Genomic DNA, 23,417 nt, shown 5'->3' on the forward strand with positions numbered 1-23,417 from the left:
TCGAGGAAATGATATACAGAAAAGCTGCCGTGAGGGTAACCTCTAGCAACTTGTCTACAAGTCTCTCTTATGAACTCCATGACACTAAGAAAAATGTCAATGAGTTACAGAAAGAATTAAAGTTTATGCAGGATAGAGTAAGTAACAGGGTGACTTCTCCTAATATCATATTAATTAGTGAAGTCATAACAGATTTACAATGGGGAGCGAATTCAAGATTGTCCAAGCAGTTCCAAAAGATGGGGACATACACCTAACTCATTTTTGAAACGATTTAACCAAGCCTTGCCTAAAAACTGGGAAGACTATAAATAAATAAATAAATAATAAATTCGCAGTAGGTTACCTTTTAGGAGAAGCATCAGAATGGGGCACAGTAAACATCAAGAGTTTTTCATCTAGGGGCCGACTATCAGAAAAGGTTTAAGGAGAAATATTGGTCAACAAGTGCCAATGAAAAGTTAATATCTGATTTGTGGGACCCAAAGTATTATAATAGTACATGGGGTACGATGAGAAAATACTCTGACTGGCATTTTACACAATCGAAATATTGACATAAACCCATGGAGGAAGAGGGATTGGTAATAATTTTGATAAGGCAATTACCCACCTACGCTAGGAAAGACATATTATGTAGTGGGTGGAAGGAGGTAGAAGAACAGTTATCCTTTGTAGATGCAATTGATGCCATAAATAAGGACCGAAATGAGAATGTGCATCAAATTGGGAATCAGAACTACAGAAGGAATAATAATAATAATAATAATAATAATAATAATAATAATAATAATTTTAAAAGACATGAAACTAATTTGGGTAGATTACACTGGTATAATCAGAATAGTGGTAACGAAAATTATCAAGACATCCACATTCCAATATAGGCCCAGGAACTACATAGAAATTTGTACCTAGTAATAATAGAGTACAAAATAGGAATGTCATACCACGATTTGGTAAGCAGCCTGTGATTACAAAAAGTGAGGAAAACGTAGTGTGATCTGGATCCATCGTCGGGACCCAGGTCATAGAAATACATTAGAAGCCCTAAATCATAATAAATATGTTACTTTTATGCATAAGGTACCCACCAAAGAATGGTTGTTACTAGAAGAACATACTGTTAACAGCATTAATCCAATACCAATTATAATTGGAAGCGTAGAAGATCTTGATGTTAACATATTTACAGGTTCGGGTAGTGAAGTGTCACTTATTTCTTGGGGTTTCTTTAACACATTAAGAACTAAGCATGACTTAGCTATAATATCAGTAACAGGAGTATATATAATCGGTATAACTGGAACTAGAAGTAAGGTTGTCAAATACAAAACCCAAGTAAATTGTAACATCAACAATAATACGTTCCATCAAACTCTCCAAGTAGTAGAAAATATTAATAGGAATGTGTAATTTTTGCTTAGATAGGCTATCAGAATTTGTCGTGAAAAATTTTGAGGGAAATTTGCTTTATTGTGGAACGGGAGACTATAAATGTTGTGTACTATTTGTGGCTTTTTCCAATAATTCGGGTAGTATCAGTGATTATGTATGTAAATTTAAGATTAAAGATAATACTACGTTCTTCCGTAAACCTTACCCAATACCGGTAAGCTTAAAGGAAACGGTTAAGGAGGAGAGAGATAAAATGATAGACAATAAAATAATAGAACACAGCACGAGCATTACAAATAATCCTCTGGTAGTAGTGAAAAGGCTACAGGAGGTGTGTGGATGGTACTGGACGCGCGCCCCCTAAATAAACATATAGGAACTGAAAGAGATAGACCTGTTAACATCGACGCGTTATTGTCCAAATTTGAGAAAGCACAGTATTTTAGCTCGACGGACCTGACTGCTGGGTATTGGCAAAGCTGGTTACATCCAGTTTCAAAGAAATACACAGCATTTCTATTTGATGGGAAATCCTATCATTTTGATGGGTTACCATTTGGACTAAATATCTCAGTATCAGTATTTACACGCACATTAGATGAAGCGTTAGGAAGAGAGTTATTAAAGGATTTAATAATATACGTAGATGATATACTGATAATCTTACCCACCTGTGATGAGCATTGCCTGACCTTGAAGAAAACAGTACAAAGATTTAAGGAAAAAATTATTACAAGAAAACTGTCTTAATTGCACTTTGCGTGGCAAGAGCTAAAATTCTTGGGACATGTAGTAGGTCTGCAAGGAATTAAACCAGATCCAGCATGGATAGAGGCTATTAAGGAGTGTCCGCCACCTAGAAACATAAGACAATTGAAGGGACTTCTTGGAATGGAAGGGTATTACAGACACTATATACAAAGTCAAGAGTTGAACGACCCTTGACTTTTGCATTTATTACGAAAGGAAATACCATGGTGATGGGACAAAGAGGCACATGATACATTTGAAAATGTAAAGTGGGCACTATCAGAATCACTGATACTGCACATCTGGTGATGGGTGAACCATTCAAGATTTCAACTGATGCATTAGACTATGGTATAGCCAAAGAACTTTTCCAAGGTGAATGGGGGTTTGGAAAGTACAGACCATAGGTCAACACCTTTTGCTAGCTGGAGTCTCAACAAACATGAATTGAACTATACAGCAACAGAAAAAGAATTATTGGCCATACTATGGCGTATACAAAAATTCCAAACACTAATATGGGCGTCCGAAATATATGTCTATACGGATCACTGAGCTCTGTCATTTTTAATGAATAGTCGATTACTACATAGCAGATTGACGTGGTGGATGTTGTTTCTTGAAGAATATGACATTAAAATCCAGTATACAAAGGGTTCGGAGAATATTGTACCCAATGCTTTGTCTTGGCTACCAGTAGTAGTAGTAGTAGTAGTAGTAGTAGAGGGGTTTTGGGCAAACGACAGCAAGGTCTTCAGCGCCTGTTCAGTAACATAGTGAGACGGGTGTCAAGAAAAATCCAAGAACAGGAATATAAAACGAAACAGAAAACATGGGTAACAATCGTTGAAAAACATGTGGTCATCCACACCAAAGTGTGGGATAAAGCAGAGCGTCAGCAGTAAAACATGGACAACACAGGAAGAAAATGATAGAGGGAGCTAAAACAATGTAGCAGATGGAAGTGGCTGGCTGACCGCAAGGAAAAAAGGGGAGGAGTCAGCCACTCTGCAATACACTAAAACCTCCAGCCTAAAAGTTGAGGCCAGAGTCCAGACACATCACAAAACTTAAAAACCCTAGACACACACGTCTCATCATTAGCTAAAATAGTAAGCAGATCCCCATCGACCTGTGCTTCTGCCCGTGCATCACGGTATAAAATGCAGTCTGTAGAAATGTGCCGGACATAGATGTGCACACCACAAGCATCACAAACGGGGGATCCTACCGCCGTAATAAGAAGCTATGTGTGACAGGACAATGCCCAATCCGAAGACGTGTGAGGGCCACCTCCTCCCACCTGAGCAACCGGCAGGAGGAACCCCACGGCCGAGCAGTTGACTTTATCAACCGCAGTTTATTGGCCGTCACCGCCAGCCATTTATCCTCCCTCAACTTCATGCACTTCCTGTGGAGTGCAGCGATGACTGACTGCAAGGGAATAGGACACTGGACCACATCCTGCTCTCTGCAGGCCTCCTTGGCAGCCCGATCGGCCTGTTCATTGCCCCATATGCCGACATGACCAGGCACCCAGCAGAAGGATACTTCTGTACCCCGCCGTTGGAGCAAGTACAGTTAGTCATGTATCAGCTGGACCATCTCCTCAGTTGGGTACAGATTCTAGGCATGAAAGAACTAAAGCGTACAGAAGGACCTGGCGCAATTTTTGTGATTAACTTTTTTAACACTAGTATATCCACTCAACAAGGTGCAAGAAATGGCTCAGAAAATAACAAATAATGTCCCACATGATTCTCATTTCACAGATATATTTGCTATGTGCGTTGAGAAGTCATTGCCTCCTAATCAAGATGGAAAATGGAAGACTATAGGACATAATTTGTTCTGGAGAGACAGTAAGACAACCCAACATTGACATTTATGCATACCAAGTTTAGTAGAAGATGAGTTAGTGTGGTACGTTCATAAGGGGTATGGACACTTCGGTATAAGGAAATGTATTGCTCATATGAATAAGTTCTATTATTTTAAAGAACTAGGATATAGAATAGCATCTGCCATTAAAACTTGTGAAATTTGTCAAAAGGTGAAAGAGAGTAATACTCACGTAAAATATGAAATGTATCCAATCATTCCTAAAACCTTACATGACCTAACAGCTGCAGATTTCTTTGGACCAATTCCAAAAGGTAAGGCAGGAGCAGCATACATTTTTGTCCTCATAGAGTGTTGATATAAGTACGTTAAGTTATATCCTATTTAGGTAGCAAACACACCAACAGTAATACACTGTCTGCAACAGTACCTTCTCCAGGTAGGAAAACTGAAACAGTTCCTTTCTGACAATGGACCTCAGTTTACTAGTAAAAAGTTTAAGGAATTTCTAGCAAGGGAAAATATTTGTCCAACATCAATCTCCAACTACAATCCCTCTTCTACCCCTTGTGAAACGGTTATGAAAGAAATTGGGAAGTTATGCCACACATGCTGCCATGAAAAACATACACCATGGGCAACGAAAATGAAAGACTGAGCTTATTTTAAATGAGTTACCACATTTATCAACAGGCTTATCACCTTTCGAGGTAATAGTTGAACCCTTTGTCAGAGTACCCCTTATTAAGTGTTTCGTGTGGCCCGAGCAACCTGTAGATGACTTCCAACTTAACAGGAGTCAGTCTGTAAGAACATACTTGACAGAGCTCAACAACGAATGGGCAAATATAACGAGAAGACTACCGAACTGCAATATAAAGCTGACAAGTTAGTTCTTGTGAAGCAGCATCTTCAGAGCTCAGCCTTAAAGAAAGAAATGCATAAATTTTTTTGGAAGTATGATGGACCTTTCCAAGAACAAAAAATAATTCATCCTAAGACACTATTTTTAGTAGATCCTATAAATCGATCAGAAAAGGGAAAGTACAATGTAAAAGACCTAAAGTTGTATATACCCCAGGGATGTTAACATTTTGTGTTAACAGGCGGAATGATGACAATTGGATCCCGAGCTGTGTTTGGTGTTACTTCCATATTGGTTTTCCTACACTGAATTCTCTTCAAATCTTATACTATCCTGCAGTCTATTCTCAAATTCTTATACTGTTGTATAGTTTACTTATTACTGCATACTCATCTCAACATGGCAAGAAAGATTTGCAGCAAATCAGTGATCTCGTCATCATACAAAATCTTGCTTGTTTTATGGACACTGTGATTCGCTGTTATATAATCACCTTAATGGATTTTGTTGTTATATCAAATCAGGACTGAAGCATATGGTTATGTCTCATAATATATAAGTCAACCGCACGCTCTGCTCTAGTCAACAGCGTAATGTTAAATAAAATGTTATTTGGTGTATCTAAGCCAATAGCATGTTCCGCTCTAATCAGCGATAATCTTAAGCTTTGCCTGCAGTGGATTGCCGATTAGGTATATCCGTATTTACATCCAGAACACTTAATACCTAATGTAGATGTAAGTTGACAGCACACTCTGCTCTAGTCCTGATGTAAATGGGAGTTGACAGTATGCTCAGCTCTAGTCATCAAGGATCTAGAATCCGATAATAATGAGATTTTAATTTTGTCTATGGGTGTTACTAAGAAATATTAGTTTAACAAGAAGAGAGATTTAGAGGAAACATAACACAACACATAATATGTATATTTAGGTTTTATTTTTGCCTAAATTAGTCTTTGTACGTGATCTCTTCATCAGTTTTCCATACAAACCTGTGTATAGAGGTATTGATGTATGGCAACGGATAAGAATTTAAAAAAAAAAAAAAAAAAAAAAGTGGGGAATTGGACCCGCAAAGTATCTGAAAGTATTTAAATCGTCTTTGGTGGTTAGATGGTAGGGAGTTGGGCCCTCTAGGACATTTTATGACATCCTCCTCACTTACTCCATGAGCGCCCTTGCCTGTCTTTGTGACTTGTCCTGCAGTCTCGACTGTAATGTCGACAGCAGCCAACGCAGTCTTGGCGTATAGTTAGGTCATATTTTTGCCAAGCCAACCAGCGTATACTTAGGTCTTATTCTGGCCTAAGCTATTTTTGGAGAGTAATCTATTCTCCAGTTTGTTCATGGAAACCTGAGTAAAGAAACTGCGAAAGATGTTAGATAGCTGGAATATACGATTTAGTATGAATAATTATATATTTGTGATAATATGATACATAGTTTTATACTTAATACAGAATATTCTATATCTTTTGTAGGATGTAATGCAGAGGGGAGGGTTTGTATTAGCTTTGAAAGGGGTGGGTAGTGCAGGTACAAACATGGCTAACACTACACACACACACACACACACACACACACACACACACACACACACACACACACACACCACCTTCCCTCGCTGACGAAGGGAAAGTGGGAAGGGTTTCCTGTCTTTGGGCTATCTTCTTTCACTTCTTCAATCTTAGCAACCATTTCTACTTTTTCCTTTCATACTTCTCTATTGAGTACTGGTCTATCTTTCCCTCTTTCCATACGCATACACTTCTACCGCTGAAGTCCCTCTCAATTTCCGTGGTTTTCTATACCCTTCAACTTATTTTACATAAGTGGGCCAAAGAATCAAGCTACACGACTACCCATACACTTACACACAAAGAAACACGAAGACACAAATAGGAAAAGTGCAGTTTGAGATAATGTGAGAACCATCAAGTATTGTAGGGGCAAGTAAATGCACATAAGGAAGTATGCACACATTGTTTTACGGTAACAGTTCCACACTGCATACAGACATGAACAGGGATATGCTTGTATCTACATCTATATCCATACTCAGCAAGCCACCTGATGGTAAGAACTATGAGGATTAATGTTTATTATGATGGTATTACATTGGCAATGTAATGGAGGACTCTAGGACATGAAGTGAAGTATTAAGAAGCACAAGTGGAGAGTGAGGTGGATTTGAATATTTCCAAGTAGTTTTGAGTTACAGTATAATCGGTATACTAGGGCAATGAACTATGAAGCCTATTCAGGAAGGAGGAGGAGGGCGCACCCAGCATTTACTGGATGGAAAAGGACAGGTAGGCAGACCCAAGAAGGGCTGACCGACACTGTGCGATCAGGGGCACCAAGAAGGGTATTGACCTGTACCATAGTAGAATAGGAATTTTAAGGGGCGTAGCTACCAAAACAGAAGGAGGAAGTGCATTCATAGGGGGAACCATAAGTAAGGTACAGGTAATGTTCCTAAAGGAAAAAGGACAGTATCGTGACAGAAGTCACACATTTTGTAGAGATTGTTGTGGTAAGATTTTATTCTCTATTCCACTCACATTGTTATGTTTTATGTGAACTTTCCGGTGTCGAAAAAAGCATTTTCATTTGCCCAGAGTTCCCCCGACTACAAGCTACTGTACGGAATGAAACTGTTAAGTATTAAAGAAAAAAATAGTTCAGGGAATTATACTAAAGAATGATGTAATCAAAAGTCTAAGACACCTGGAGTTTGTGATTGGAAATCAGAAATGTTGTCCACATGATCCCTAGATATAAAAGTATGAACTTCAACATTAGGTGAGATGCTCAGATAGTTAGTATCAAAACAAAAAAAGAAGAGCTATGTATTAAATACACAACTGCTAGAAAAAAGGTTATATAAACTGACTGAAATGTAAATTAGCGTTATGAGATTATGATCTTAATGTACATAATGAACATGTATAAAATATTGCATGTTCGAGATAAGGGGAGGGATACGTAGTGCCTCGAGAATTTCGACACCAGTTCTAGGGACTCTTGGCTTTCCACCATCTCAAACACCTGATATTTTATGTACGAGAGTGAGAGACGGGAGAGAGTCTGCCTTGCGCCAGTTTTCTGTGTGCACAGGGTGGACGTGTATCAAGAGAATACTACAATGTGGACGGTTGATCGACACAGGCAAATGGTTGCTGCACTTGCCACAGGAGCTACATGCCCAGCACAAGGAGCAAGCACGCCTGACTCAGTGATGGTGTTATGTCAGTCATTATTGTGAACAGTTGAATTACGTTATATGAAAACAAGAAGACACTTACTTACGTACTCTCTTGAGATTCTGATGGTAGGCTTGCAAGAACTTCGAGAGATTTCTGGAACTGAATTTACTGTAAAAGTACTTAATAGTTCTGACGGTCCGCGAGTCATTGGGCGTACGAAAAATTGTTTATTTATGTGAATACTATTATGTGATGTTCTGTTTGTGGCAGTGACAATATAGTGGGACTGATTTAAAAGTATCTTGAGTGTACAGAATCATTTTGAGAGTAGAGAAAATTCCTCCAAACAGCATTATATCTTCGGAGAAGAAGTTGGGGAGATTGATAGAGCCGGCTGTCCTGAAAAGAAGATCGGCAAAGCACCTCCAAGTAAGTCCAATGATGAAGGGGGAGTGTGAGTCTTGCACACCAGCACCACATGGCTTCCTATAGTCGCTGGAAACTGCCACAGACTGTAATTATGAAGAATAAATATAAATAAATGGTACACCTTCATCTTGATATCACATTGTCTCACAGACAAGTTTAGGTTCAGTCACCAACAACTGTGGCAGCACACCTCTTGTGAAAACTAGGTTACATGCACCAATCAACTGCAATGGCAGCAAATAACATCCTATCGACAGATTTTGTATGATTTCATCTACATCTTTAGAAAGAAGTCTCATAGCTGAAGTAGTTTAAAATTTATAACATTTCAACTAAAACTGCATGACTACAGAGGACTTTACACACATCAGATCAACAGGACACAGCCATCAAATAGATGGTTAAACTTCCAAGATGCCCATTTCACTGCACATTAAAAACAAAGCTGTTATTCTGCCTAATAAATGCAATTGTTCACTGAATCCATGTGCAAAAGAACAAATCAATAATGATCTTTCCCTTTAAATAATCACAAATAGAATTTTAATATGTGTCCAAAATCACAATACGAGGAAACAGAATGCAAAATTCCAGTATGTAGCGTGACAATGTGGTATGCATCAACCTAAGCACAGCAGTGGGGTGCATTGAAGAAGCCTCCCCGAAGATTGTGACAGCAATACACAAAAGAGAACCGCAATCGGGCGCACCCCGGGCAACGTTGATCTATCAGCGGCTAAGCCTTCAACAACTGGAATGGACTTCTGAGAAAATGAAGAACAATATGAACCTACTCAAACGGTCTTTTCAAGGCCACTTGTGATGATCTCGATAAACATTGAAGGAATGTCGAGAGACAAAGAAGTTTTATTATCTGACTTGTGTAAAGAATATCAATGTGACTTCCTCCTGATTCAAAAAATTCATCAGGGCAGTACAAGACACACATCCAAAATAGATGGAATGAAGATGATCTTGGAGAGACCACATGCATGGTACAGTAGTGCCATCTTCGCCAGGCCAGGAATTAGAGTCACTTCTGCATCACAGACTGACATCGAGATATTAACCATTCGAACTCAGCAGTATAACATTACCTCTTCACCGAGCCTGGTAATTTCAGCTACCAAGACTTTAATTTTGTATTGGGCGATTTCAACTCTCAGAGCACTACATGGGGCTATAAAGAAACTAACAGCAGCGGAGTGGAACTAGAGACCTGGGCTGAGGTACATGATCTACTGCTCCTACATGACCCGAAACTGCCAAGCTCCTTTAATAGTGGCAGATGGAAGAAAGGGTACAATCCCGATAACATCTTTGTTAGTAATGTGGAAAACTGATTGGGGAGCCAATTCCCCATACGCAGCATCGGCCCATAATTTGCACGGTCAATGCAGTTGTTAAGGCTGAACAAGTTCCTTTCAAAAGAAGGTTCAATTTTAAAAAGGCCAATTGGAAGAAATTTAGAGAGTTGATTGATGTAGAAATAACAAAAATCCCCCCACAACCTTAGATGTAGGACTCTTTTGTCAAACTCATTCAGAAGGTGTCTAGGAAAACAATACCGTCAGGATGCAGAACACATTACATTATGGGACTGTCTGAGGACGCAAAGCCACTACTGGAAAGACACCAGAAACTCTTCGATAACGACCCATTTGATGATGAGACACTTCTAGCAGGGAATGAACTCATGTCAGTCATAGCTGAGAACTGCAAAGCCAAATGGTGTGACCTCATGGAGAACCTGGACATGAAAATGAACAGTAGGTGGGCTTGGAAACTGTTAAAGAACCTTAACGGTGGCGCCACAAGGTCAAATGATAAATTTACTAACGTCACGGCAGACCAAGTCGCCACTGCACTCCTTATGAATGGCAAAACCCATGGCAGAAAGTACCAGGAACCATTAGCACGTGATCCGACAGAGAAAAATCACCACCTCAAGGCACCATTTACAATGTCAGAACTTACTGCAGCCATTTCCCGCTTGAAGATTAACAGAGCTCCTGGTATCAATGAACTTAAGAGTCGAGCAAATTAAAAATTTTGGCAGTAATACCCTACAGTGGCTGCTAGATATCATAAACGCATGAGTAGAAAGGCTCCATATTCCAAAGATATGGAGGAAAGCCTGAGTGGTTGCACTTCTGAAACCAGGAAAGGACTCTGATGATCCAAAAAACTTCCGACCTGTGTCTCTTTTATGTCACTGTTTTAAGATCTTGGAATGCCTGACGCTAAGTTGCATAGAAAGAGTCTAGGAACAACAGATCATCCCACAGCAGGCAGGTTTCCGACCAGGCAAACCGTGCTGCGGTCAAGTCCTGAACCTGACCCCAACATATTGAGGATGGGTTTGAGAGGAAAGAGATCACGGGAGTGGTATTCATAGACCTTTCAGCTGCATATGATACTGTAAACCATCAGAGGCTCCTTAGGAAGTATATAATGTGACAAGAGATTACCATTTAACATCACTGATAGGTACTTTCCTGCATAATAGGAGATTTTTCATCAGTCTCCAGGGCAAGAAGAGCAGGTGGAGAAATCAGAGGAATGGCCTACCTCAGGGAAGCATCCTCACCCCAGCTCTGTATAATATATATACAAATGACCAACCAGTGCCAAACATCACACGCCAATTTATGTATGCCAATGACACTGCAGTTTCAGCCCAAGGTAACAATTTCATGGATGTAGAGGAGAAATTAACCAGTACCTTGGAACCTCCGTCCCAGTATTATGAGGCGAACCACCTAAGGCTGAACCCTTCCAAGACGCAGGTCTGTGCATTCCATTTAAAGAACAGGGAGGAAAATCTTGAATTAAATGTAATATGGAGAGGTGATCGTCTCAAGCATTGTAAAACGCCCAAATATCTTTGTGTCACGTTGGATTGCACACTGACCTATAAACATCATTGTAATGCCACAAGGGAAAAAGTCTCAACTAGAAACAACATCATCAGGAAACTAACAAGCGGATCATGGGGCGCAAACCCAAAAGTCCTGAGAATTTCAGGCCTTGCACTTAGTGTGTCAGCCGTAGAATACGCCGCTCCAGTATGGTGTGCATCAACACACGCGAGAAAAGTTGATGTCGCGGTGAATGAAATGGCACAGATTGTTACCAGATGCTTGACGCCAACCCCAGTGCACAAGATGTACTTAATCATGGGGATCGCACCGCCCAACATACGATGTGACATCGCTGCTGAAGCCGAAAAAAACCAAGCAAGAAAAGGACATGCGTCACCCTTTATTTGGACACCAGCCAGCTGACTGACGGCTTTGTTCGAGGAAGAGTTTCCATCACGTACCCGAGCCCTGAAAGGGTCGGCTGCAGAGAATAATTTGAAAAGGTGGGAAATCGGCCTCAGAAACCCCCATAAAGATGTAAAAGAAGAACTGGCACCTGGTGGAGACCAACCATACACAGTCTGGAGAACCCTAAACAGTATGAGGGTAGAAGTGCCAAAGTGCAAGACAAACCTGCAGCAATGGGGTTTCCTAAAAGAGAATGAGAACACTCTCTGTCTGTGTGGTTCTGTCCAGGATCCTCAACACCTGCTTATCTGTCCATATTTAGACCAGCCCTGCACAATAAATGCCATATGGGAGGCAAATGACAAGGCCATATTGGCTGCTGATTTTTGGAAGTCTGAAGTCTAGTTCAGACACGGAAAGTAAGCAAGCACAGCAGTACCATTACTCCAAGCGCATGAAAATGAATCATTAATACTCTTCCGATTTAATCTACTGAAGACAGAATTTTAACAAATGAGAAAAATTATGATACATGAGAACAAAAGATTTAATAGAAGATGAAACACTGAAACACATGGACAAAAAATTGATGACTGAAAGCAGATCCATTGTACTTAGATATATACTGCATACACCACCAGCAAATATCAGCTTTGCCAAATCATCTGAGATCACAACTATTAGTCACTAAAAAGCAGTGACTCACTGGCTATATTGGTATTTCAAGCAAGAACTAAAATCTTGTGCCGGCTTAAGTTACATTTGTAACCAGTCTACTGGTAAAAGTGTATTTCCTGAAAGACCGAAATGTGTGGTAGTACCACCCATTTATAAAATTGGAGAAAAATTAGTAACTTTTAATTACATACCCTTCCCCCATGTTCTCAAAAAATTCTGAGAAGATAACTTCAACAGAATGCTGCAGCTAATTTTGGTATCTGTAAATGCTTTCTCTTGTAAGTCAGTAAGACATGATCTTGCAAACTAAAATAGTACATATGGATGATGTTACCATGACAGTAAAGAACAAAAGATCACACTAACAACTGGTGACACAAATATGACTAAATTCAGACTGGGCAAACAATAAGTAAAGTGTGCTCCAAGATTTTGTACTAGGTCTATGTAAATGATTTATCTGGGACACTTAGGGCTCCTAAAAAACTGTGATACTAGTATGCTGATAAAGGACCGAAACACATCTGTATCAGATATAGAAACGAGAGTAATATAACATTCTTACAATTGAGCCACAGCAAACACACTGACACTTACTCTTAGAAAAACTCATATTATGCAATTATAAATAAATCAAAGTAACGTAAGTTATCAGGAATTAAAATCAATGGGTGCATGCTAGATTAGGCTTCATGGCTACACTGCCTCGGCATCCAAATTGATGATAAACTGAGATGGCACCAGCATATGGATAAGTCAACCAAAAAATGTGTTCATCCACATCTACATACATACTCCATAAACCAATATACATTGCATGGCACAGGGTAATCTGTACCATAACTATTTATTTCTTTCCTGTTCCACTAGCAAAGGGATCCAGAGAAAAACAACTGTCTATGTGCTTCTATATGAGTGCTAATTTCCCTGATCCTGTCTTTGTGATCCTTATGCACGATGTATATGGGTGGCAATAGGATTATTCTGCAGTCCGTTCACTAAGCTTTCTCAATAGTGTTTTTCAAAAGATCATCACCCTAAAGATTTCCATCGGGTTCATGTAGCATTTCTGTGATACTTGTGTGTTGATCAAAATTATTGGTGACAAATCTACGAGAACACTTTTGAATAAGTTCGATTCTTCCAATGATGCAAATAGGTGTGGATCCCAAACACTTTAGCAGTACTCAGTAATGCATCACACAAATGTTCTGTATGTGGTCTCCTTTCTAGAACAACTACACTTTTGTTGAATTGCCCCAGCAAACTGAAGTTTATCATTTGCCTTCCCCACAAACAACCTAACATGCTCATTCATTCTACATTGCCTTGCAACATTATGCCTAGGAATATAATTGATGTGGCTATGTCAGGAAGAACACCGCTAATACATATTCAAATATCACGGGACTGTTTTTCCTACTCATGTGCATTAATTCACATTTTTGCACATTTTGAGCAAGCTGCCATTCAACACACCAAATACAAATTCTACAATCACTTCAGAACACTTAAGCATAATCAACAAACAGTTGCAGATTGTTGCTCACCCTCCCATTAATTCCTTTAAGTACACTAGGAACAAACGTGCTTCTGTCACACATCCCTGGGGCACTCCTGATGATATCTTTGTCTGCCTGCTTTGCACTTAGAAATCTCTCTTACTGACCTGCAGGTGAAGTTGCTACCTTACTACATGCAATTCCTATAGATATTCTCCTATGTTGTAATGTTCTGGGGCAATGAAGCTACCATAAAAAATGTATTTATTCTGTACAAATACACAGTAAGAGACTTATGTAAAACCGATTTTCAAAAATCTCACTAAAGCCTCTTTAGAGACTTCAGATTTCTTTTTGTCTTGTGTCAATACATAATTATGTTCTCTAACGGTATCTGTGGTTTTATGAAAAGGAAGGTTGACACTCATCATATAGCGGAGATGCTGAGTCACACACACACACACACACACACACACACACACACACACACACACACACACACACGCAACTCTCATACACATGACTAGTCTGGCAACTGAAGCTACACTCTGTGTGTGTGTGTGTGTGTGTGTGTGTGTGTGTGTGTGTGTGTGTGTGTGTGCTGGCCAAAAGCTTATATGTGACAGTCTTTTTGTTGCGTCTATCTGCGACTCGGCATCTCCACTATACAGAGAGTGGCAACTTTTCTTTCCATAATATCCTGGATTTTCCATTATTTGGTATCTGTGGTTTAAAACAGAAAATTCAGGATGAATGGTGTAATGCACAACCACAATAGTAGAAACAAACGTAATGTACTATGCAAACATACCCAGGGTTCAGAATGGACTTCTACATTCTGGTGCAAATTCTGTAGGATGTTATCAACATATATCAGGAAGGAAATACGAAATACTCAGATAATCAAAAACAAGTAAAATACTACTATAGTATACCATCACTTCAAAGTTTATCTGAATATTTGGAATCATGGATGTAAACAACACATAATTCTAATATATAAAACATGTTTATACTTTGCCAGTAGACAAACAGCTGTCAGTGAAGTGTGATTTATTAGTCTCACAATGTTTCTATATCAATCATTTAATATAGGTATATGTTACAGATTTGTAATGAAACTTCACCTAAAATAGAAAGCAACTACAGTAATGCTAACAATGGTATCCTGCTGTAAAAATGATTTTTCTTGAATAATTTGTCTATTGCATAAGAATAATACATCATAATTTCACGAGTGTATAGGCAGGGAACAATTATGATTTGTAGTTTCTAATAATAGTGGACAAGATAGTTTTGGCTATGCAGTACAAAAGCATCTAATAATTTTCTTCTGCAGCTTCAGTATCCACAGATGCTATTTGAGCTTCCCAGAAAACTATTCTACACCTAATGATAAATACAGTAATTAGTATATGCTATTTGTAATGTATAGATGTCAGTAGAAGTTGTACTTCTAATGCAAAATTACTTCATTTATTTTTAAGAAAATCAATGTGTGATTATCTTAAATTCTTGTCCAAATTTAATCCAAGAAATGTAACTGTATCACCTTTCTCTCTAAACCAACTGTTCAAAATTGTTTTAATCTCTTAGCAATTTAAATGTTTCTTTTGGATATGTACAGTATGGGATTTTGTTTTCAGTTCCAGTTTCAACCCATTTAACTGGAACCAGTTTTCTACAGTACTAAATAAGATTCTTTGAATAATACCATATTCTGCAAAAAATTTTGTAACTGGATTGTAGCCGTTTTTGACAGGATCTGAAGAACAGAAATTGGATAATAGCTTGCTCTGTTTTCACTTAACCCTTTCTTGAACAGAGGTTTACCTTCTGTTTACTTCAACAATTTTAGTTAAAAATATTAGTTGACTATTTTGATTATTTCAGTTACTGGAGATGCTGTTATACTTTACAGCAATTTAAGTGTCCTTCACACCCAGTAGTATTTTTTAATGATAATATAAGATTTTACACAGTCTTCATTAAAACCTTTTAAAATTCTGTAAGATACTGAGCTTCTTGATCCAGCCCAAAGCAATTTACTTTGCTGTATCAACAGCTGCTTTCTCTATATTTAACAAGTACTTAGAGGATAGTATGCTGAGGCGTTTGAGATAAGTGTGTCAACACTGATGTGGTCTCAGAATTAATCTTTAATGCTCCAGTAAAGATTAACACTTTGTACTGGACCATGTCTCATACATAGAACCCTGTCTTACGAGAGAAATGGTCTTTTTCGTAATGTAAGGCCTGCTAGTAATAGTGAATACTCTGTTCAAGAATCACAAGAAGAGGAAGTATACTCAGAAAAGGCTGGGTGATATGGAAAGATTTCAGTTAGATTACCTCATGGTCTGACAGAGATTCCAAAATCAGCTACTGTATTTTAAGGCATATCCAGGAGCAGATATAGACTATCACGTAGTAGTAGTAATGAAGAGCAGACTGAAAGTTCAAGAGATTAGTCAGGAAGAATCAATAAGCAAGAAGTGGGATACAGAAGTACTAAAGAATGATGAGATACGCTTGAAGTTCTCTAAGGCTGTAGATATAGCAATAAAGAATAGCCCAGTAGGCAGTACAGTTGAAGAGGAATGGATATCTCTAAAAAGGGCATTCACAGAAGTTAGAAAGAAAAACATAGGTACAAGGAAGTTCACTGTGACGAAGCCATGGGTAACAGAAGGAATACCCCAGCTGATCGGTGAAAGAAGGAAGTACAAAAATGTACCGGGAAATTCAGGAATACAGAAATATAAGTCACTGAGGACTGAAATAAATATGAAGTGCAGGAAAGCTAAGATGAAATAGACACATGAAAAATATGAAGAAGCTGAAAAAAAAGAACATTGGAAGGACTGACTCAGTGTATAGGAAAGTCAAAACAACCTTAGGTCAAAATAAAAACAAGGGTGGTAACATTTAGAGTGCAACAGGAATTCCACTGTTAAATGCAGAGGAGTGAGCGGAAAGAGTACTTTGAAGGCCTCTATGAGGGGGAAGACTTGTCTAATGTGATAGAAGAAGAAACAGGAGTCAATATACAAGCGAGAGGGGATCCAGTATTTGAATCAGAATTTATGAGAATTTTAAAGGACTTAAGATCAAATAAGACAGAAGGGACTGATAACCTTCCATCAGGATTTATAAAATCCCTGGGGGAAGAGGCAACAAAACGACTATTCACATTTGTATGTAGAATGTATGAGTCTGGTGACATACCATCTGACTTTCGGAAAAATATCATCAACACAATTTCGAAGACTGCAAGAGCCGACAAATGTGAGAATTATCACACCATCAGCTTAACAGCTCCTGCTTACAAGAATAATGAACAGAAGAATGGAAAAGAAAAATGGGTATGTGTTAGATGATGATCAGTTTGGCTTAGGAAAGGTAAAGGCACCAGAGGGTCACTTCTGATGTTGTGGTTGATAATAGAAGGAAGACTAAAGAAAAAATCAAGACATGTTCACTTGAATTGTTGACCTGGAAAAAGTGTCCATCAATGTAAAATATGTCAAGATGTTCAAAATTCTGAGAAAAAAAGGGGTAAGCTATATGGAGAGACGGGTAATATACAATATGTACAAGAACAAGAGGGAATAATAAGAATGGATGAGCAAGATTGTAGTACTCAGATTGAAAAGGGTGTAAGACAGGGATGTAGTCTTTCACCACTACTGTTCAATCTGTACACTGAAGAAGCAATGATGGAAATAAAGGAAAGGTTCAGGAGTGGAATTAAAATTAAAGGTGGAAGAATATCAATGATACGATTTTCTGATGACACTGCTATCCTGAGTGAATGTGGAGAAGAATTACAGGATCTTCTGAATGGAATAAACAGTCTAATGAGTACACAATATGGACTGAGATTAAACTGAAGGAAGACAAAAGTAATGAGAAGGAGTAGAAATGAGAAATGCGAGAAACTTAACATCAGGATTGATGGTCACGAAGTACATGAAGTTAAGGACTTCTACTACCCAGGCAATAACCAGTGACAGATGGAGCAATCAAAAGTAGATTAGCACTGACAAAAAGGGCAATCCTGCCCAAGATATGTCTACTTGTATCAAACATAGGCCTTAATTTGAGGAAGAAATTTCTGAGAATGTGTGTTAGCATCACAGAATTGTATAGTAGTGAAATCTGGACCATGGGAATAGAGGAACAGGAGAGAACTGAAGCATTTGAGATGTGATGCTACAGACGAATGTTGACAATTAGATGGACTGGTAAAGTAAGGAATGAGGAGGTTCTGCACAGAATTGGTGAGGAAAGGAACATGTGGAAAATACACAAGGAGAAGGGACAGGGTAATACAACATCTGTTAAGACATCAGGGAATGACTTCCATGGTACTAGAGGGAGCTGTAGAAGGCAAAAACTGCAGAGGAAGACAGATTGGAATACATCCAGCAAATAATACAGGACATAGGTTGCAAGTGTTACTCTGTGATGAAGAGGTTGGCACAGGGGAGGAATTCATGGCAGGCTAAATCAAATCAGTCAGAAGACTGATGACTCAAGTCCATTTCAGGCATGCAATTTTAATTTATTACAAACTTTAACGAGTTTATTTGTTGGAAAAGAGTTACAGGTGTGACATTGGAAGAGTTCTTAAAAATGTAATTAATTTAAAAAGAAGGTCCACTAACAAAGCCAGAGATCACACTATTCCTGAAGTAGTTCTACTTGAATTAATGGAAAAGGCAGATAAGGCTCGAATAAGAGATGAATGAGTCAACAAGGGCCTGTGTAGTCACAAAGTTACATATTTGCTCAACAAATTTAAGCGTAGAACATTATAATAATGGTACACCACAAAAAGACTACACTCTAGCTGAAACACAAGGAAAGGAATGACTGTAGTCCAGGAATTTCCATTACAGTTACAAGTAAGGAGCTGGTATTTTATCAGTTACAAAGAGGCTATCAATATGTGAATAACTTATTCTAATCACTGTGAAATATACTGTGTAACCAGTCACTAAACAAAAAGATTTTAATTATGTTCATTAGTTAGTGAGAAAATTAAAGCAAGGCCTTGCATGTCATACACTGAAATTCAAGAATTTACCACAAGATTATTATGTCACTATAACAATGCGTTAGTCTGTTGAATAACCACTGTTGTAATGCTATATATTATAACACAGATCAAAATCTAACAAATCCTCACCATATACTTGAGCCAGTGAGTGGCAAACAAGCACAGACATCTCTGAACTACCTCTGCATTTTAACATTAAAGAAACAAATTTCAATGACATAGCTGTTTCTGAAACCAAATAAATTAACCTTTACTTTTTAATATATGTCTGTCTCCTACTCAATACCTTAACTACATAGTAAGTGGATAAAGTTATTCCTGCCATTTTTTGTATTCCACCTAGTACAATAACTTCTACTTATACAATGTCTGTGCATTGTAGTGCCATACAGTTCCCATATTCTTGATAATTTACAGTTCCCAACAGCACTTTCTGTAACACCACTCTGTTCCGAATCTAATACCATTTTTCTCAAAGCTTATACCCCTGCTGGTTCACTGTTTATGCAATGCACCGCCTGGAGGTAGTACACTTGTGAGAGTAAAGTAGGGGGTATGAATAAAAGGGGTTATTACCCCTTCAGGAAGTCTCATTACAAATGGTGGAAACAACTGCTTTTTTCTGTTCATGGCAGGTGTCACAAGACAAGAAATATGGATGAAAGAAAAAGTTTACCCTCTCCAAACTGTGGCAAACATTTCCAGAAAAACAAATCACATACTAAATAATAACAACAATAAAATATTCACACCCAACAAGTTTCTGCAAAGTGTGTGATGACATCATTAAGAGCAGGGAGCAAAATGTGTCTGAAATGAAACATTCAGGCTATGCCCTGGTTAAGATGTTTATCTTTGTTTGTGCATTTCAAAACAAACAAGAAGTCAAATTATGTTGAAGAACAGTATGTACAAGTTCCTTTTTTCTTGGGATAAAAAATGTTACGGTAAAAGCTTTTGTATATTTGTCATTAAAAACTAGCTTTTGTATATTTGTCATTAAAAACTGATATAACATACATGAATATACACACCAGATATGAACTCCATGGCCCATCATTCGAATTTGTTGCACTCATTGTGGCAAGGCAATGTGCTAAATTTGGAGTTCAGCTACCCTGTTTGGGGTATTTGAATTCTGTCTCTAATGTATTAACAGCAACAGACAAGATCTGTAAACTTGACAAGGTAGAAATGGTAGGTTGTGCAGTTTTCAGGACAGTAGATGGGCAAACACAAAACAGAGGCATTAATGGAGCAACAAAGATTAAAAGGAAAGAGGAAGTAAATGGTGCAGACAGATAATGTCTGAAAACACCAGATAGACAATAATTAAATCACTACAAAAAATTGGAAAAATTATAGCAATAACAAGGGAGTATGAATGAATGAAAAGGAGATTTACAGGTGTACGTTGAGGGAAACGTAGTGGCAAGAATCAACTAAATGGTGTAAAGTAACCTCCCAGAGATAGTTTAAAGGTGTGGCGTTAGAGGGAAGAATGCCAAAGTTATGACTCACTTGCATAGTGGATGATGATGATGATGATGATGATGATGATGATGATGATGATACAGGAAAGTGAATAGAACGGATGCCCCCAACTGTCAAATGTATCAGTCTCCACCGGGAGTAGGGATATAACGCAGGTCACAATCTCACAGAAATGGATACTTTTCTTCTCTACACAGTTTAAGAAGGAACAAATGTGGAACCAACAGTTGATATTTTTGGTCAAACAGACCATTCATCATTTGCTGTTTACTACACACACACACAAAAAAAAAAAAAAAAAAAAAAAAAAAAAAAAAATCAGCAAATAGAGCCCAAGTCTTGTAAACAGATAGCTTCTTGTTTTTTTTTTTTTTTTCATTGCATATACAATGTGACAGAAATAGTGGAATCCAATGATGAGTTTCTTTCTCCATACACACTGAAGGCCAATAGTCATGCACTAGTGATGAATAAAGAAAATGTAACATGCTTCCACAAACAGATGTAGGAAATGTTTTAAATACATCACAAATGTGAAGAAAGCAGACAACTATCTTCATATCATGTAGAACTTCATACTATTTAAAAATTCACTAAATATTTTAGCAATAAAAACAGAAAACTGTGCAAAGACTACTGACATTTGTTTGTAGACCAACTTTCAGCTGTCATCATGTGAAACTTTGGAAGAGACTCTTGCAGGTTTTACTGCAGGGTTTGCAACAAACATAATTCATAAAAGATGCATGTTTTCCTCCTATACTGTAATATCAAAACTGTGGCAGCAAAAAGGGACAAATTCATTTAACGGACAAGATGATTATTTTTCCATTAGTAATGTCCTGTCTCTGCTTAAACAGCTATGTAGAAAAGCTGAACAAATATCTTCTCATCAGATCAACTTTTTTTCATTTGGTTATGTTACATCAACATTTACACAATTACTAAAAAACGTTCAATATTTATTTTCAGATATACAATTGTCAACCTAAACTGTTGATCACTACTTCGCATTTTCTCTCTCATTTTCAGGAAGCTCAATTTTCTTCTTTTTTATGTAATGCTGAATGCGCTCATCCAAACTATCACATTTTGGCCTCTCAAAGAGCGGCTGGTAAACTTTGCGTTTCACTCCATCAAGAAGGCATGAACTTTGTTCATTTGCATTTTGATCTATATTTTCTTGCAAGCAGCACAACATAGAACGCACCATTGTTGTTTTAACAGCATGAATTGTCCAAATTCTCTGGAGTTCATGTATCACACTTATTAGTGTATCATTGTCCACTATCTCCCCCATTTCATCAAATTCACAATGGAAGAGATTAAGTGGAACTTCATTAGCAAGACAATACTGAGGTTTCTGTGGGTTAATATCAACATTTAATAAGTCCTTTATAACAGTGGGCTCCTCCTTGCCTTGACCAATTAAGAACAAAACACCAACAATGCATCTAATCTGATGCCAAAGAAAGCCTTTTCCTTTGACTGTTAGTACACACATGTCATATGATACTACTTTTGCAGGATCCTCGGAGACAACTTTCAGTTCGATGCTAAGAATTTCCCTTATATAATTGATTACTCCATTCTTTACATCCATTTTACACAAATTACGAAAATCATGGCTACCTACCAGATAGCATGTAGCTTCACTAATCCTCTGTAGATCTAAATTTCCTCTAGGGAAAAAATATTTGTATGTCCTAGATTTGCAATCAAATCTTGCACTGAAGCCTTGTGGTACAGGTGTCCAGGATAGAACCCTAATGTCACTTGGCAAAACACGGTTCAAAAGCTTTGGATACGGTAGTTCTGAGTTAGTGCTTCCTGAGTGTACTTCCTCTTCAGTCAAGTTGCTTCTAACATCTAATGTGAATGCCTGACAGAAAGCACTTACACCCTTATCTGTACGACCACATCGATGATAATTGGCAGTCTCCCTGCTTTCAACAAGGCAAGTTTTGTACAGAGCTGCAAACAGCTCATGTTCAATAGTTTTAGTGCTGTCCTCCTGTGTTGCTAGACCCTGATAATTCCATCCAAGATACAATACTTTCAACATAATATGCCTCTTACTGCAATTTGAAAAATCAAAAGCTCGTTTGCGCTTTGTTTCTTCAATACTGACTGTATTCTCCACTTCACTCAGTCGTTTAGTTAGTGAACACTTTAATTGTGTGTTATAGGCTTCCAACTGCAGAACTCTTGAGATCAGTTCTTCTTTTGACAACTCCTGAAGTTCTTCTTTTGTATATGTTTTTCTCTTCTGTTTTCGGGCAGGATTTTGGGCCATTTTGCACCTTTATTTTCAGATGATTTGATTCTGAAAGAAATATTGAAATATGAAAATTAATTACACCTTCTTTACAATTTCGAGAATCAAATCTGTATGGAATATTAACATTCTTTTTAATGAATTAGGAAGGAATACGGTGCTTTCTTGCACATATTCTGGTTACTACATTAAATCTTTGTTATTGCACTTACTTGCAGTCTAAAGACAATGCAAGAAGAAATGGTGGCTTAATGGTTTAAGGAAAAGATTTTTGTGGGCAAGGGGGAAGAGGGGAGGAGTGAGTAAGCAATGAGGAACATATTCATGGTATCACGATAATTTTTGAGCAGCTTATAACAAACAGCTTTCAAACTCAACAGGCAGCAAAGTAGATAACTGGGGAGGTCAATATAAATTGCCTGGTAAAAAAAGAAAATTGCATTCAGTGCAATGAAAACATAGTACAACTTACGGCATCTCAATCCCCTAATCAAATGCACCAAATGGTAATAGTGCACATGAGTATGTAATAAGCTCAGTGCTAAGGTGCCTTGTGATTTGGACAGACACGGGGAGTCTCACACACATTTCATATTTACTAATTCAAAAGTGACAACAGTGAAACAGATACAC

The 23,417-nt window shown here is 38.0% G+C and overlaps 1 protein-coding gene across 1 annotated transcript in view; it reads right to left on the reverse strand.

Annotated features, from left to right (window-relative positions):
- Window positions 1-14,866: 14,866 nt before the first annotated feature.
- LOC126334557 (tRNA pseudouridine(38/39) synthase) overlaps window positions 14,867-23,417 on the reverse strand; it is a 34,768-nt gene continuing 26,217 nt past the window's right edge. The window contains exon 3 of the mRNA XM_049996933.1: window positions 14,867-22,832. Within this exon, the coding sequence (XP_049852890.1) occupies window positions 21,510-22,802 (1,293 nt within the window). The 5' untranslated portion in view covers window positions 22,803-22,832 and the 3' untranslated portion in view covers window positions 14,867-21,509. The remainder of the gene's footprint in view (window positions 22,833-23,417) is intronic.

This window comes from Schistocerca gregaria, chromosome 2 (assembly GCF_023897955.1).
Source record: "Schistocerca gregaria isolate iqSchGreg1 chromosome 2, iqSchGreg1.2, whole genome shotgun sequence".
Lineage (NCBI taxonomy): Eukaryota > Metazoa > Arthropoda > Insecta > Orthoptera > Acrididae > Schistocerca > Schistocerca gregaria.